We start from the raw sequence: 16,694 nt of genomic DNA, 5'->3' as shown, positions 1-16,694 counted from the left end.
CTATTCAGATTTTCCATTTTTTGGAGTTGGGCGGGGGGGGGGGTGAAATCACACTTTATCCAAATAGTAAAGCCATATACTTCTCCCAGAACCTCCTTTCATAGTTACTGCTATTGTATGTTCGGGTCAAATCAATAGAAAAAGGTATAACATGTACATACCAAGCACTTTCCAGTTTCAGGATCACAGGTTTCACTGTGGTTGTTGCACTGACACGGCACACAAGGCGCCATCAGAGTGTGAGGCTCTTTTACACTGCGTTCTGTATGCCTTCCCCTGTAGTATCCTGAAGCACAGCTCTAGTTGTAGGGGAAGTAAAATAAAATTTAAAAAAAAAAATTATCACAGCTACCAACAGTTACAAACAATTTTAAAAGCCATTTAAGTAATTTTTTTTACTATCTCACTATTAGACACACAAAAAGGATTCAAGGATTCTGTACCTGACAGGACAATCCAGTATAACCAGCAGGACACCTACATTGCTCTACAAGATGAGCTCTAGCTCTGCCTAGATGCATTTCTTCAAACTTGACTGCAATTTCCATTGAGACATTTGCAATTCTACAAGATACATGCAGAAGAGAGCATGAACATCTAAAGAATCTCTAACAACAAAAACAAGATCCAAAAACATTTTCATGCTTCAAGGTCAGGGTTACCATGCATAATCTTCCATAATCTCTTTCTTCCCATGCAAATATCTCAAAAACTGAAGATTCTTTACTTATTTATGAGATTTCAGAACTCATTCAAAGTAATATAGATTAATTCCTATTGATCTGCAAAACCTGCCAAACCCACCACGTAAGAGCATGTATTTTTATCTCAGATATATTAGACAACTACATTTGGTTTGTCTCACATATTTTTGGATAGACCTAAGAAAAAGACAGCTGGGGGCATGTGAATAAAAAATAACACAAAATGGAGTTGGAATCAGACTTCTTCCCAGAAGTGAAGATGTATGGATATTGGGTTTTCATTTCTTTGTTTCTCTTGCAAGTGTCCAGACTGACAGATACAATGACCATATCCCATCCTCTCCCTCCCATTAATAACTTAGTTCTGTTCAAAAGGCTTATAAAATGCTACCATTCTGAGGTGGGAATGTCTTACTACCACTGCCCAGAGTGCGTAAAACTACAGGAGATACCTAAATTGGTACAAGAACTCAAGGGACCATGTGTTTAAGTAGAAAAAAAAAACAACAAAAATTCAATATCCATAAAAATAAGATGGGAAATAATCCATAACATATATATTTTTTATATGAGTGGTTTTATATATATATATACCACCCATCCTGCAGAACACTGCATCAGCCTGTGCTTCTTTATGCCCTTTGCTATCAAAGTAAGTAGCAGAGACATTTAGTGTTTCACAGAAAGAATTAAAGAGGAATTCTGCTGCCATTAAGGGTCATAAATCTTTTCTTATCAGATGAAGAGCAAAAGTCATAAATAGGAAATTGGAAATTTCTCTAATTTGAATTAAATCTTTACTATACAGCTCAGTTGGGACTATGTGTAGGTTAAATTACAGTAAATGGAATACAATAAATAAATGCAATCACAGATTGCTTTACCTGCTTTGCTGTAAACCTTGGCCATAAGCTGCCTTGATAAGGATGTATTCAACATTGCTTAGCACAGACATGAAGTCAGAACGCAAGACGGGCTCATCAGACACAGAGTTAAAATACTTCCAAGAATCCTAGGGAAACATAACACATACTATTAAAACCATGAGTATTTAATCTTACTTCAAGTCATCCTCTGGTCCTCCTTACGTGTTCTTTCAGAAACGCAGTCACAGTGGCTGTCTAAACTCTAAGTCCCAGAAAATCCAAAACTCCATGTTTGCTCCACGTTAGAACAAAACATGGTTTTATATAATTTCTCCTTACTTCCCTGTGTTCAACTTCCATGACTACTTTCTACAGTGAAGCAGTTCAGGCCTGCATAGCAGGCTTTTCTGGATAGATCTGGAGAACCCAGACAGCCAAAAGATCAGGACTTCACAGTACTCATTTCGTGGGCAGTTCAAAAAAGCTGCTGTAAGTGCATCCTGTGAACTGCCGATAGAAACTAGACCACCCCTCAGCCCCAGTCAGCAGAGACTCCCAGAAATCAAAGGAGGCCATCATTATCTCTTCTGAAATTGCCCTGTGAGCACTGCTGCAAATTACTGCTCCTGCTAGGCTAGGGTTCACATGGTGCTATATGCTGTACCTTGGCTGTAAGTGTAACCCACAGGCTAAAAAATTATGAGACTGGCCAAGAGGGACAATCCCTGGCTGCCTGCCATTTATCACCAAAATCTGAGCTGCTTTAGCATAATATTCCCAGCCATTTTTTCCTCCTTAAATAGATGCATTTTAATCCAAGTGCTCTACTTACTCAGTCTATTTGAAATCAGATATGCATTTTTCAAAGTATTTTCTTTAATACATAGAGCTCTTCTGTGCAAGTTGATAGAAGAAAGGTAAGTATTTTTACATCAACGTTTTGGCTTACCTCCTTCATTTCTACTTCCTTGTCAGTTCTTACTCCATTTTCTGGAGAAGGGATGTCTACATATATGACCAACTTGCTGGTGTGACCTCCTTTCATTAGAATCTGTGGCTCAAAATTTGACGTTCCAAAGCCATCCAAAGCATAAAAAGCAACAGTATATCTCAGCTTTCCTCCATAGGCCATGAGCTGTTTGGATTAAAAAATTATTACTCTTATTTATTCTAAGTTTAAAGTTACTAATTGAAAATATTTTAATATCAGCTGTAGACTGCAAAACTGCCAGTTATTTGGAGAACAGGCAATAAAACATGAAAATTGCCTTAAACTCAGCAGTTTTTCCACCAAGGTTAAATGCATATTTCTAAAAAGCAGTCTTAGTTTCTTCTTCTAAACCTTTTCAAGGTATGCACTCAATTTTCATTTAATTCCTAAGCAATAGATATTTCATGATCTGTATGCTGATTCTAGCATCAAGGTTAAAAACTCTTTCAGGTTTCCACAGTGAAACTGAGTATACTACTGTTTCCCCCTCCTAGGATCTCTGAAGAGTAACACGGCAATTAAATATGGGTGTTACCAATTTACAGGGTCAAAAAATACCTCATTAGGTAAGAGAAATGTAAACATATTGTTTGCGCTTGCTATAAATGTTCAGTCACTGGATAGTTATAGTATTATGATCTACAAGAATAGAACTAACATAGAAAAATATTATCAAGATAAAGTGACTATTATATAGTGAAGGTCTATTAAGACAATAAAGAAGTCATCTACAGAGCATTTGAGTTATTTAATGTTCTTACCTGGTCTCCCTGAAACTGCTCTGGTAACTTCCAGTAAAACGTTTCTGTATTTAAGTATTTTCTGACTATGGTGGCATCCAGTAAAATATCAGGAAATTGCGAAAATACTCCTTCCACTGTTCCAGTCAGGTTACTTTGAGCTACTACATGCAGAAGGGACTGATCTGGAGTTAAGGTTATCTGCAACACAAAGTGCAAACAAATCATTCAATAAAAATATTCTACCTTGTTGTAATATACTATTTACAGTTTTAGCTGTTTTGAAACAGTCAACAGTCCATCCTGGAGTAATGTCCAACACAAACAACTGGAAAACATGTTTGATATTTACTTTTTTAAGAAGTGAAGAGTGAAACAGAAGTTTTAGAAATAGGACTGTTACCATTTGCCGTTTGCTTTCTTTTCTATTCTGACATATGCCTCCATAAACCAGTCAACTACATTCAGCCTGATTCATTAAATGCACACAACTTTTGGCACACCAGTGTGGTACCTAACATGAGGATAACACCAGACTGTGTCTATATATTTGCGTCACTTTACTTACAGGAATTCTCACATGATCTTCTAGTTCCGAACAAAGTGTGGACATCCCAAAACAGAAGCATGGAGTACATCCCAGTGCATTGTCAGCAGACAGAGCAAAACTTCCAGGTTTACACTCACTGCATTGTAGACCAAATACATTTTCCTGAAGGAAATTAAAAAACAACCACCATAACAGTACACTCATATTACTTCACTAGCTAAATGAAAGATGGCTATTTTTGGAAGAAAAACTAGTTGCTATTTATTGTACCTATTCTGTTTTACTATGCAGCACATTATTTTTTTCAATATTTTCCTACGCTGATTAAAAACCAAACAAACAAAAAAACCCTGACCATGGAACATTCAAGCTAAACTCATATTTGAATTTCTATCAAAAATTGGCAGCTATAAATTTCCATTCAAGACAGAATCTCCCCTCAAATCCTCATCTGGAGCTCTCAAAGCCAAAGAAATTACTCAGTATAAATAGGAATCAGGGGACCTATTTCAAGTGTCTCAATTCCCCAATCTGAACTTGAAAAAACACCCAAAACTACAGTTAGTATCCACTGGCACCTTTAACCAGATATTGGAGAGACACTTATGAAGGTATACATTCGTAGTCTTGAAGTAAGTTTTCTGTCACTCAATCTATCAAGAACAGATTTCCACCTTTTCAGAAAAATCTATACTATCTGTGTGTTTAATGTTTCCTTCTTTTCATACAAGAATGTCAATTCAGGTTTCACTATTAGCAATATATGTTGAGTTATTCTTAAGCACTGACTTTGGTTATAGCATAGGAAACAAATTTGAACTTGCAGTATAAACATATGTAAAAACCACTGAGATTCTTGATTTTGTATTTATTGGTTTCTTCCTATAATTATAATTTGAATTTTCAGAAAAGCAGGCTATATCATCTGAATCAATATGCTGTTCCCAAACCTAATAAAACCAAATGTGTACGAGCAGAAAAACTTCACTGTATTTCATTTTCTTCCTGGATAAATAATAACACCTGTTTGGCACAGAAAATCCTTTAGTGGTGATTTAGGTGTACTCATAAACATCTTAAAGAACAGATGCAGATTGCCTTTTGAAGTCCTTTCAGCTCTACACCTTCCATGACTTTAACGCAATAAATGTCCAGAAACCCCCAAAGCTGTCCCAGAAGGGTCTGAATAGTTCAGTACCTTGCAAGTACAGATGCCAGTTTCTTCTTCACAAGCACAAAGTCCTTCAGTGTCATCGCACATCTCCGCTTTGGTGCCTCTCAAATCACAATCACAGGCAACACAGTCTGGGTAGTCCCTGTAGCCTAATGCACACCTGGAACAGTCTCGTCCTCCAAATTCAATTTTGCACTGGCATTGACCTGTCAATACATTACACTGGAGATTGGCTGAACCAGTGTTGCTACAGTTGCAAGCCTTAGATGAAAAGAAGAAATGTTCATAAATAGTAGATCTCTAAAAATAATTTTTTTTACAACAGAAACAGCATAGTAAATTTAGAGTGCCCCTTAAAATCCAGGGTTTATCAACAATTACTATACAATAATAAAAGGGAAGAACTTGCACGGAGAAATGAGGTTGTTTGGTTTGTATTTTAATAAAGAACTGCATTTCCAGTAAATAGTGGATGGCAAAAAGTTAGAAGCCTTATTGACTCCCAAATATGGGCTGGGAATCAAAGGAGTTGGATGAATCTGTTCCAGAAAACAAACAAACAAACAAAAAAATCCAAAATACTTTATTTACAGTACTATGTACTGAGTGCAGCAAGTAAATTAAAATAACGTTATATAAATGATGAATGAAAGAAATCTGTAAGTACCATAATTTTATAAATATGACAGAAAGGAGAATCATCCTTTTAAGATTTCACGAAGCATTAATAGGGTCTACATCTTGCTTAAGCTTCATTTACTATTTGATGAGGAAACAAGAATCTCATTGCATCCAAAAGTGGGAAGCTCAGTATGCAGTGCAGGTTAGTACCAAAGGAATAGTGTTTACTGGTAGAGTACATCCCTCATTATGCAATCAGTAATATGGACCTGTTATTACAAACATGCAAACTGGATGTACTAAATTTGTCATTCTTTTTTTGAAGCAAACTGGATTAATCTTCAGTCTTAATTTCATATCTCTGGTTACTTAACAAGACCAATTTTGCTCTGTGGTTATTTCTAACAGTGCAGGCGAAAAGTGCATTCCATCTACCATCACCTGATGTGAGCATTTTCTGTGAGTCTTTCTTTTCATCATCTCTCTTTGAGATGACAAGCCTTTACCCTGTAAAGCCCTCTACACCAAGAACCACAAAATCTATTAGCATTACTATCTACCCTTAAGTATTCTTCACAAGTTTGCTGCTCACCATTAGCACTCTTTGTATTAAGCAGTTTTTTCTCTAGCAGCAAGCTTTATGATCAAATTGACAACTTTGGCTCCCAGATGCCAGTAAAGGTCTACAGCTCTGAACGCCAAACCCTATTTTAAGAATCATAATAGTAATAATTTACATGTACTTCAATCTTTATGTGATAAAGATAAATAAGGACTCTAAGGTACAATGCACTGTGTGGCAGAAATCCTTGTAAAGCATTGTAAGCAAAACAATGACTTCAGCTCTGTTCCATCCCTGCACACAGAAATGGATGCTGAATATCAAGAAAACCACAAGAAACAGAGCCAAATGAAGTGCCCACTTAGGCAGCCCATATTGCAAAAACGGACTGCCTGCGTTTCTGATAGTACTTCCCCCATTTCATCCACGTAGAAAGCGTGCAAAGAGTCTCTCCAGGATTTGCCATAAGACATTGCTCCAGATCTTAACCTAGCACAGCTGACTATGCAGCACAGGAGAGCCTCTGTTGGGACTGTTACCTGAAGATCCCACTATAGTTCATTGCATCAAGAAAGTAAGTAAAATACCTTAGAGTAATTCATGTTAATTACTGTGATGCTGTAACCAAAAGGAATGATAAGCAACTTAGCAAAATTAATTACACTTGATCATTGGCAAGTCCTGTGGAATCACCCTATGAAAGGGAAACGCAAAAGGACCAGCACGTAGTATTTGCAGTACATTGAGTGAGAATGACAGTAGCTGGTAGCTAACAAAGCAGTGGTTTAAAGACCAGTTGCAAAGTAAGTTGCAATAAATAACTAAGACAATTAACTCTGAAGACTTACTACTTTATCATCCTTACTCTAAAAAATTAGAGAGAGAAAAAAGACAACAATTTGGCTGACACTTAAATGCTTAATGCATATAAGGACAGACTTTGTCAAGTTGATTGTATTTGTGGTTTCTCCATTGAAATTACCCATTACATTCATGTAATTCTGAGGCTTTTTTAAAAACCTCAATATTTATATAACAAAGATTGGCCCAATGCCATATCTGTCAGGAATTTACTGCATGAACCTAACTGCATAAATGGTTGTTGTTCATCGGAGCTGCACTGACTTGGCATTTTACCGCTTAATCATTAGTATTAAGCTGAGATAATGGGCGCTACCATTGTTCCATACATGAACCATTAACCATATTATACTATTTTAATTACATATATTCAGAAAAAAAAGCCTGCAGTAACATTCAAGATAAGCTAGATTCCATTGTTCTTAAATGCATAGTATCATCACTTCTTGATTTGCACAGAAACTATGTTCCCAGCTGCCAATTGTTGCTATTAATCTGGTTTAGTAACACTATTCAAACAATTAAAAGTTAGAATACGCACTTCACAATTTTAATGTGAACTATGCACCTATCCAGAATAAGCATTCTGATCAGTATTTTCAAAGACAGCTTTCTAAAAAGGTTACTCAATAAACACTGTGCACTCTGTTGTTGTGTTGGTGTTTGGTTTTTGTTCTAATGTTAGAGCATGTTGCACTAACACTTTGAGACAGAAAATAAAGACCATGGTTCTCAAAACAAGAGCCCAATTCTGTAAAAGAAGAATTTTTTTTAACAGCCATGGCTTTTCATGCAGCCTACCATACCTTGCAGCCAAGTTTAGGAGACAGTCCCCAGTGATTTTCTTCACAGAGTTCACATTTCTGTCCCTGAGTGTGAGGGGGACAAATGCACTGGCCCGAATCAGCATTACAGTTGTTCTGAGTATGGGCACAGTCACAGGCTGCAAGAGAAACAGAACCAAATTATATAACTTCATCCTTGCTTGAGCTACAGAGAAAAAACTCCAAGACCACCTATAGTCTTATTTTTCTTAATTATGCAGTACAGTTTGCCCATTCCACTAGGAACCCCTTGCCATCCCTAATCACTGAGAAACAAATTATGACCACAGTGACATTTCATCTTTTTATTGGAATCCCATTATTGCTTCTTGACTTGGCCTATTTTGTGTTTTAAAAAGCAATGCTGCATTTCCATGGGGGAATCAACAGAGCTAAACAAAGTTACTGTGGAGAAGAGTAAATCTGTAGGAAAACAATTCTATTATAGAAGATATAAAACTCATCAGGAGAAAATATTAATCTCAGGAATTGCTTATGGAATAATAGGGATGGATAACTTTTTTTTATAACTAATAACTGCAAGAAACACTTGTCTATTTAAGAAATGCAGTACTATTCCAGCTAAAAAGCAGAAGTTCAGAAAAGTGGTTTTATTGTTTTAAAACATTTATAAAATTTCCGATACTGAAATGGTTAAAGGTAACTAAGGGATCTTTGATTCTTAGTAAAGACACAGTGTATGTGTTTCAAAACATAATCCCATCACATAGTCTCACTGTATATTTCATTTTACTGTACTATTTGAGATATGAAAAGAGTGTTTCTGTCTGGTTGGAAAAACAGTAGGCATTCCTTTAGCTATACTGTGTTGAAAAGGTATCTTATTAGCATGATAAATTAGTTTTTGATGGCATGTTCTCCCTTTGGATGAACATTTTCTTCCTTATCATGACTAAAAGTTTTACACACCCAGGTAATGATGGGAAAATAGAATCAGTATCTTATCAAAGCATGAAATATATATTTAAGAACTGAATGGAAAAAATATAAAAATCTTTAAGAGTAGTAGCTCTTCACTTTTACAGTTGCAGAAAAAAAAAGGTTTTATTCCCTCTGTAGGACTGAAGGGTTTTATTGAAGAGACAAAGGAGCTATTGAGGATGTGATGTTTCTCTCATGCACCCTTCATGAGTTATTTCATAGTCATCACCTTTTACAAGGAACCACACGATAAGCAAAGAAATGTTTTGTTCTCCAGCTTAATCAAAGTATTAGTAGACCTTTCTACATATTCTTCCATACAGTCGTCAAAACAACTGACCTTTGCCAGAGTTCAACATACATTGCGGAAAGAAATTCCATACAGACTCTAAAAGGATCATGGATCAGAGCTTACGTGTGCAGCCACCATCCTGGAATGCATAAAAGCCGTGAGCACAACGATCACACTTTTCTCCAGCCACTCCTGGTACACAGTGACATTGCCCCTGATGATTGCAGTCCTCGGAGACCGAGCCAAATTGACTGCAGTTGCAGGGAATGCAGCCAAGTCCAGTAAGCAGGCCATAATAACCATTCTGTTGGACAAGAAATAAATAGATTTGAGCTATGATTCATAAATTTTTGAAAACAATACAATATACACTCTTGTTTTCTCTTGTTTACTTTCCACGATGTGTGACCTGCATGAATACTGGTCAACACTGTCTGTCTGCTGTGGGAAGACTCCCTGGCCTTATCTCTTCACTGCTCCCACCTACACGCAAGCATACCATATAAACTCAGGTGAAAAGCTGAACACCGAAATGCTCTTGTGGTCCTCCACTCTCACGAATAAGACACTATGTTTTGAAATCTGATGTTATTTTAATTTAAAGACTTGCATGAGATGAGGGTGGGCTGTGCTGATCATGCACAGCTATCTGTGACTATGAATGAAAGCCTAGAACAGAGCTGGTCAGTGACTTATGATACATGTGGATTGAAAGTCATTCAGCTGGGCTGGCACAAGGGCAGTTACTGGGCACAGATTTCCTGCTCTGGTCTTTGATGCAGTTTTACACTTAGCATGGCCCAGAAACTGCTTTGTAAATATTGTAAATATTGTAAATATTCACTGGTTTGTATCACCAGTGAATATTTACTTGTTCTTATAACAGTCTTGCCTTTTAGATGAAACCCTTTTTGGCATTCAGCCATGATGTATTTATTAACACCAACTACGTTTCTTCAGATGTTCCCATGAAGACTTCATTTTACAGAAGCACAGCCCTAAGATCTCTTCAAGTTTGTTATCATTTTTTGGTTTGTTTTTTTTTGGTAAGCCAGCGTGACTGCACCCTGAACAGCCCTACGCAGAAGGGTGCTCAGTCAACTACATAGCTTCACATCTGCAAAGAGCACACGCAGAGGAGTTTGCAATTGCAAAGGCCTGTTGAGACAAACTTTGGTCTCTCCTCCAGTAACAGGTCCCCTCTCCCCTGAATATGCTTGTTGCTATATCTCTGTATCTGCTTGGATCAATATCTATAGATAGAGGAAGACAAGAACATGTATACCTTATCAACAGGTAAATATTTGCTTACCAAGCATTTATCACATCTTTCTCCAATCACATTTGATTTGCAGGAACAGATACCTGTCTCATGTTGACAAGTACTTGAAAGAGAACCATTCACATGGCATGCACAGGCTTCAGACAAAAAGAAACAAAATGAAAAATTATTCATGTGTATCTATATGCATTCATTATTATACAGAATTCCAAATTTGGTATACATTGTGCTTCACCTGTTTATATCTCACAGATACTAATATACTACAGTAATGCCTGTGCATTTGGGCTAAAAGAAAAAAAAAACACCTCTGAATGGCTACATTTGAGAAGTTTGTTTCTTCCAGCCCTATATGTGACATTCAGAAGTAGGAAATGCATACAGCACATCACTGGAGGGAAAGTAAGCCTATAAGTTTCAGGGATATCAAGTGTCAGATCCCAGGATAATACATTCCCCCTCCTCAGCCTAATCCAACACCATAATTTTCAACTTGTACTTGCCAACTCACAACTTGAATATTAAGTCTGTCAGTAAAGGTGCATATTTGCCCATGCATTTTGCTACATGTACACCACATTTTTGTGTTCTTTAAATTTTAAGAGTAATCATAATGGCTTACCACGACAGTTTTTGTCAATCACTGCATCCCCATAATACCCATCAGCACACTTTTCACAGTGGTGACCTGCTGTATTTCCCAGACATTTCAAGCACTGTCCTGTGAAGGTATCACAGTGGCCATCTTCTTGAGGGTTTACATTCCCATTGCATTCACAAGGAGCACATGATTGTCCAGGCATGAGTGGATTTCCATAGTAACCATTAGCACACCTGCATGACAGTTTAGAAACTTTAGCTGGAATGTGGTCATATTATACATTCTTCCCACTAAAGGGACTATTTCCTATTAAATTTTAATATACGGTGTCTCTGTGTTACAAGGAAAGACAAAATGGAAAATTTTATTAGGAATGTTCTATACATGTGGTATGAACAATTCAAGGCAAGATGCACACTTAGTGATGGCAATGATACAGATATTTTACCCAAAGTTAGTGTACATACCTTTCACACTGAGAACCAGTATAGCCTGGAAGACAGTTGTCACAGACAATTCCACCTTCTTCACTCAGCTGGCAAGTAGGACTGAAACTATCAACAATATTTATGGTATCGGTATCAATACACAGAATCACAAGATTTCTACAAGCATTCAATATCCACCCTTCAAGTCCATGCAACTATCTATATAATCATGTAATTGCAATGTTTTCTAGCTTAACATCAATGTTTCAAACATTACAATATGTCAAAATAAGGTATAATTTTCAAAACCTCTTTTTGAAGTTTTTTTTTTTCTTTTAATGGAAGATTTTAAAAGTTCCTAAAAACTTGGCTCTCATTCTGGCAAATCTGTACAATTTCTGTACTGAGTTCCTCTTTTTCACATGCAACACTTCTGCCCTTCTGCTGTTTTCTGAAACAACATGAAAGATAACCGCGATTTTGCTGCCAAGTTCAAGGACAGGTTGAATTATTACTTTCAACCACCATGCACAAATTGCACCAGTTCACTCAGCCTCTCTTAGCCTGGTCTATGCATTTGTGGACCTGGAAAAAAAAATGTTTCTATGAGATATAATCAAATCATGGAGTTAAAAAAGCCTTTTTCTCTCTTCTTCAGATTTCATGATGTTTTACTTTATCTTGCTTTCTGGTTTTGCTAAGATGCAAAGGATAGTCTCACATAAGCAGCTTACTTGTTTGCAGCAGAACTGAGAGGACATGCACAGGGCTGGCAGTCCTCAGATGTTCCTTGGGATGGACTTCCATAGAAGCCAGGCAAGCACTTATCACAGAAAGGTCCTGTCGTGTTGTGTTGGCAAGCCTGTGAGACATGGAAAAAATCTTCCTGTATTTTCTCTTGATGTTTTTTCAGCCCCTGAGGGATTCCTACAGCAGTCTGCACGCAGTATAACATTCAAGGAAGTAATTCTTCAAGCCATGAAGAACAGCGTAAACTTTGAAAACAAGTGTTTGATTTCTTTTTCTGAGTCGTAACAGCAAATCCCAATTGTTTTTTCCTAAATTTTAGAATATACTTTACACTATGAAACCAGCCACATTACTTATACACATACTTAAATATATTTTACGTATCGAACACATTTGCAGTAACGAACTAAACAATGAAAAGCAAGAAAAATAAACACTTGGTACCCACAGCTTGAAATGAATGTACACTGTAAACTTGTCTCCCACAGTCAAAATGCTCTCTTAACTTCTAAATAGATGCTTAAAACACAAAACACTTTGAAGGGCGACTTACAAAGCAAACACCATGAATATCACACTCAGTTGCATGCCCATTGCACTTGCAGGGTTGACAAATACCTCCAAAGAGTATTCCATCCACACGGTAGTACCCAGGGAGACAGGACTGAAAAGAAATTAGGGGGAAAAAGCAGTAGCTTTATCTGTGTTGAAAGTACACATCAAAACATTTTCAAAGAGTGCACTTCTGACCACCCACCATCTAATTCATTCACGCTGTGGTAACTGAATGCTCTTTCAACTCTATTGATGTCACTGTAGCTCTTTTCTGGAGGTTGTTTTTTACTTGCACTGAATAAAGGGGATAAGAATTAACTTCATAAAACTTTAATTCAGCTCTTTGTCCCCTGGAGGCACAAAAGTTTTGTGCGGTTTAATATGTGAAGTTCTTTATTATGGGATAATATAAAAACCAGATGTTTTACCTCGTCTGCAGAATCATTAACAGTGCTATGGTACAAGGCTTCGTAGCAAAATTATTTGTCAAAATAATTCCTGCTATTCTGCAGATGGGGCTGTGCCTCTCTAATCTTCTATTCACTGATATACAAGACACCACCTTCCACAACACATTTGACCCTTGTGGGTTCTTCCAAAAGCTAGCTTTCCTCCCTGCTAAGGTTCTTTATTGCCCCCATAAACTTAATGACACATAACAGAAATAAGCTGTACATGATTCAGATCCATAAAAAGTTCTATTAATGAGTAAGGTAAGCTCAAAACAGCTTCACAGAGCTTTCACAGCTGATCTCTCTGCAACACTGATATTCTGAAGTGCAACATCATCTTTTAGTGCCACCAAAAAGAATTAAGAAATAAGTTTACAATCCCATTTAGTGCATCTGAAAGAAAATATCTACAGCGTTGTGTATAGTAAGCAGCAATTCACCACAGAACATATACTTTTATGGCAGTATAATTAAAGGCAGCCTGCCTTTAAAACTCTGATCCCTTTTGATAGGAGATAATTTTGCATACATAAAACACTGTAAGAGGTTACCTCACATGATATTCCTGTGTAACCTTGAGGACATTCACAGAATTCCACATCTGGTGCTGAAGAAAGATCTATAACATTTGCACTTGCAGTATCCAGAGTCACAGAGTCCAGCCTAGGATCAAATATGAAAACATCATTTGTTCCCCAGATTTGATTCTGAACAGGAGTTTGCTTCTAAGTAAATAACACCACCAAGCGCTGATCCCTGGCAGGGACAGGCACAAATCTCTGCTGTAAAAAGTCTATGATCATTGTCTTATCACAGCATTTCCAATTCTGGCAGTAGATGTGCCTTCCTCCTGTTATCATTATTATTACTAATAATTGTCTCTTCTCCTGTGGAGTGGTTTAAACAAAATCCTTCCCCTCTGTTGTGGTATTAGTGGTACCTCAGTGGGCCAGACTTCTATAGCTGTCCTGAAGTAAGACAGCTTTACTGGCACCATGTTTAAAATGGACACGTATCACAGGTGGGTAAGCAGGGAGAAACAGCACCAGCTCATTGATACTGAACACAACAGAACAAAAAATCTCCTACTACAAACAGTGGCATTTTGCAGCAGAGACAATCTTCTCAGCCACATGCAAAATTTTGTTAAGAAATCTTTACAAACATTCCATAAAGATGAACACACTATACCTAAGTGGACATAAATATCACCCAGAATGGTGTTGGTGCACAAAAAGGCACAAAGCAAATTTGCTATCAAGTCCTATTTCATTGGCACGAAATGCTACCAAATTAGGGAATGAGGAAGAAAGGCTGTTCGTGAGTCTAAGGAAACTAAGAAAAAAAAGGATGAGCTTATTCTCTGGGGAGTGACACAACTTTATTCCTGTATCTTGGAGAACAGGTAAAACAGACATCTTTGTGGTCTGATGCAGATACTGCCAATGTTGGAATGATCAGCTAGTCCATTCCAGCACAATTTTCCAATTAACCACTCTCTTAGAGATGAGTGTCAATAACATCTACAAAAAAACATCAAAAGAAATTACAACCAATGTCTTTACTGACAGGTTTCCAATAGTCAGGATTAACTTGCCACATACCAAAACAAGCATACTGTTGAGAGCTTAGAGGTATTTCCCTCTAAACAAAGCAGCCATTGTAATAAAGCTTATATGCAGTATTCCTTTAAAGCACAAAACAATGTTTCTGAGATGTTATATCTTTGAAAGCAAATGCCCCTTTCCACACACTTCATATAACTTTATTTTGAGGACAAGACTGGTCTTGAGAAAATTCAATAAATAACATTTTTTCTAGAAAATATTAACATAAAACCTCAGGAATATTCTACGAATAGTGATTCATACGCAGAAAAATCACAGAAGTATATAGATGAACTTAAATATTTTGTCTCACTCACCTGTACACAGCTTTCTTGGCAATGTTGTAGTTGGCCCTGATCAGAAGATGGGTCACATTTACCAGAACAGTCATCAACATTTCCCGGTCTATAGCTTTCTTTGTATTGAACTCTATGAAATTCTCCGATACGAATCTCACAGCATTAGAGTACTCCTCATATGGCTGTAATGACAAGCCCGCTGCTCTTGTACTCAGAATCTGCCCATTACCCTGAAATTGAAAGACAGAGAAAACATTTTCCACATTTGTATGTAAATTTTATTAAACAATTACATTTAGTGTCAAATATACACCCATGAAATACAGAAAAGAGTCAATCAAACTAGATTTCTTGCATTAGGTAAGTAAAAGGTCTAAATTTTCCATGGCTTCAAGGAAGACCACAATCCCATTCTTTTTTGGTTCAGAAACTTTAGAAATACTTTTCTTTTGGAAAAGAATAAATTAAATTTCAAGAATTGAACACCTCTACAAAACAGAATCTCCTCTCTCCTTTGTTTTATTGCTATGTATATATTAAAAAATAATGCTTCTGGAGTTGCCTGGATTCAATATAGAGCCTTATTTTTTAACTACAAGATAAATCTAGAAAAATAGGCAACCAGCAAGAACACTCATCTGTTTCATAAATGCAAGTTCTTCAAGTTTATTGTAGTCTTGTAAACAGCTTTGTAGAAATGGTAATAAACACCTCACCCATTTACACACAGATTGAATTTTAGGTATTTATCATTTAAAACTAATATTGAATACCTACAATTTCAGACAAATGGGTCAGAAAATCAGAGAAATAAGCAGTAATAAAATCTTGGTAGTGATTTTTAAGGGACTTAAAATTGACAAAACTACTACTATAGAAGTATTATTTTATTTTTTTAACTCCTTCATAGATTCCTAATAATGTCTGAATAGTAACAAGCTGAAAAAAAAATTCACCTGAATGATGACATCCACACTAGATACTATATCACTGTCCACACTCTCCATTGGAATGTCGTAAGATACCGTATACTTCAAGTCTCCACCAAAAGCTGTGAGCTGAAAGAATAAAAAGTAAAGTCTTAACAACACGATAACCTCCAACCAACACAAAGAAATTACATGGGTCAGTACAATGTCCAAATTATAGGAGTACATGGCTTACAAATACCACTTTCCAGGAAAAAATTAACATGCCATGCGTATCAGCACAGGGACAAGCACTGGCTTGTTGCCGTACAGGTGGTGAAAGCTAGCTCAAGGCACTACAGGTGATTCAAGTAAGTGCCCTCATTCAGTGAAACACTTACAGGACTTTCAACAAATAGCAGAGGTATACACAATCATCCTAGCCAAGGGGCACAGCACGCTGGAGTTATTCACATTCCATGCTCCACCTTTCAGAGTCCTTAGCCCCACAACTGCTGCTGACTACTTCAAAGTAAGTTAGCCAACAGTTAGACCTATATTAAATGAATAAGAGATCACAATTTGAGTGCGGGCTGCCCTGCGCAAAAGCTACTCCTGAAGGTTACACTTCTTAGACTTGTCTTCATTTACTATGTGACTATACTAATAAAACAGGGCTGCATGG

The 16,694-nt window shown here is 36.9% G+C and overlaps 1 protein-coding gene across 2 annotated transcripts in view; it reads right to left on the bottom strand.

The window, feature by feature from the left end:
• The window catches only part of LAMA1 (laminin subunit alpha 1), a 100,196-nt gene that overhangs the window by 36,731 nt on the left and 46,771 nt on the right, over positions 1 to 16,694 (bottom strand). Inside the window, exons 1-18 of one of the 2 annotated variants that reach the window (XM_051772537.1) lie at positions 16,411 to 16,655; positions 16,058 to 16,159; positions 15,120 to 15,331; positions 13,747 to 13,858; positions 12,742 to 12,852; positions 12,173 to 12,300; positions 11,478 to 11,564; positions 11,032 to 11,243; positions 10,440 to 10,546; positions 9,251 to 9,431; positions 7,876 to 8,012; positions 5,050 to 5,286; positions 3,870 to 4,013; positions 3,323 to 3,502; positions 2,520 to 2,705; positions 1,589 to 1,716; positions 444 to 564; positions 162 to 299 (exon numbers count right to left, since the gene is read on the bottom strand). In XM_051772537.1, the coding sequence (XP_051628497.1) occupies positions 162 to 299; positions 444 to 564; positions 1,589 to 1,716; positions 2,520 to 2,705; positions 3,323 to 3,502; positions 3,870 to 4,013; positions 5,050 to 5,286; positions 7,876 to 8,012; positions 9,251 to 9,431; positions 10,440 to 10,546; positions 11,032 to 11,243; positions 11,478 to 11,564; positions 12,173 to 12,300; positions 12,742 to 12,852; positions 13,747 to 13,858; positions 15,120 to 15,331; positions 16,058 to 16,108 (2,472 nt within the window). In that variant the 5' untranslated portion in view covers positions 16,109 to 16,159; positions 16,411 to 16,655. Of the gene's footprint in view, positions 1 to 161; positions 300 to 443; positions 565 to 1,588; positions 1,717 to 2,519; positions 2,706 to 3,322; positions 3,503 to 3,869; positions 4,014 to 5,049; positions 5,287 to 7,875; positions 8,013 to 9,250; positions 9,432 to 10,439; positions 10,547 to 11,031; positions 11,244 to 11,477; positions 11,565 to 12,172; positions 12,301 to 12,741; positions 12,853 to 13,746; positions 13,859 to 15,119; positions 15,332 to 16,057; positions 16,160 to 16,410; positions 16,656 to 16,694 lie in introns of those variants that run through there. The other variant, XM_051772534.1, reaches the window with a different exon arrangement.

Source organism: Manacus candei, unplaced genomic scaffold (genome assembly GCF_025592945.1).
Source record: "Manacus candei isolate 608988 ecotype Guabito, Panama unplaced genomic scaffold, ASM2559294v1 h1tg000008l, whole genome shotgun sequence".
Lineage (NCBI taxonomy): Eukaryota > Metazoa > Chordata > Aves > Passeriformes > Pipridae > Manacus > Manacus candei.
This window is presented reverse-complemented; position numbering and strand designations above follow the sequence as displayed.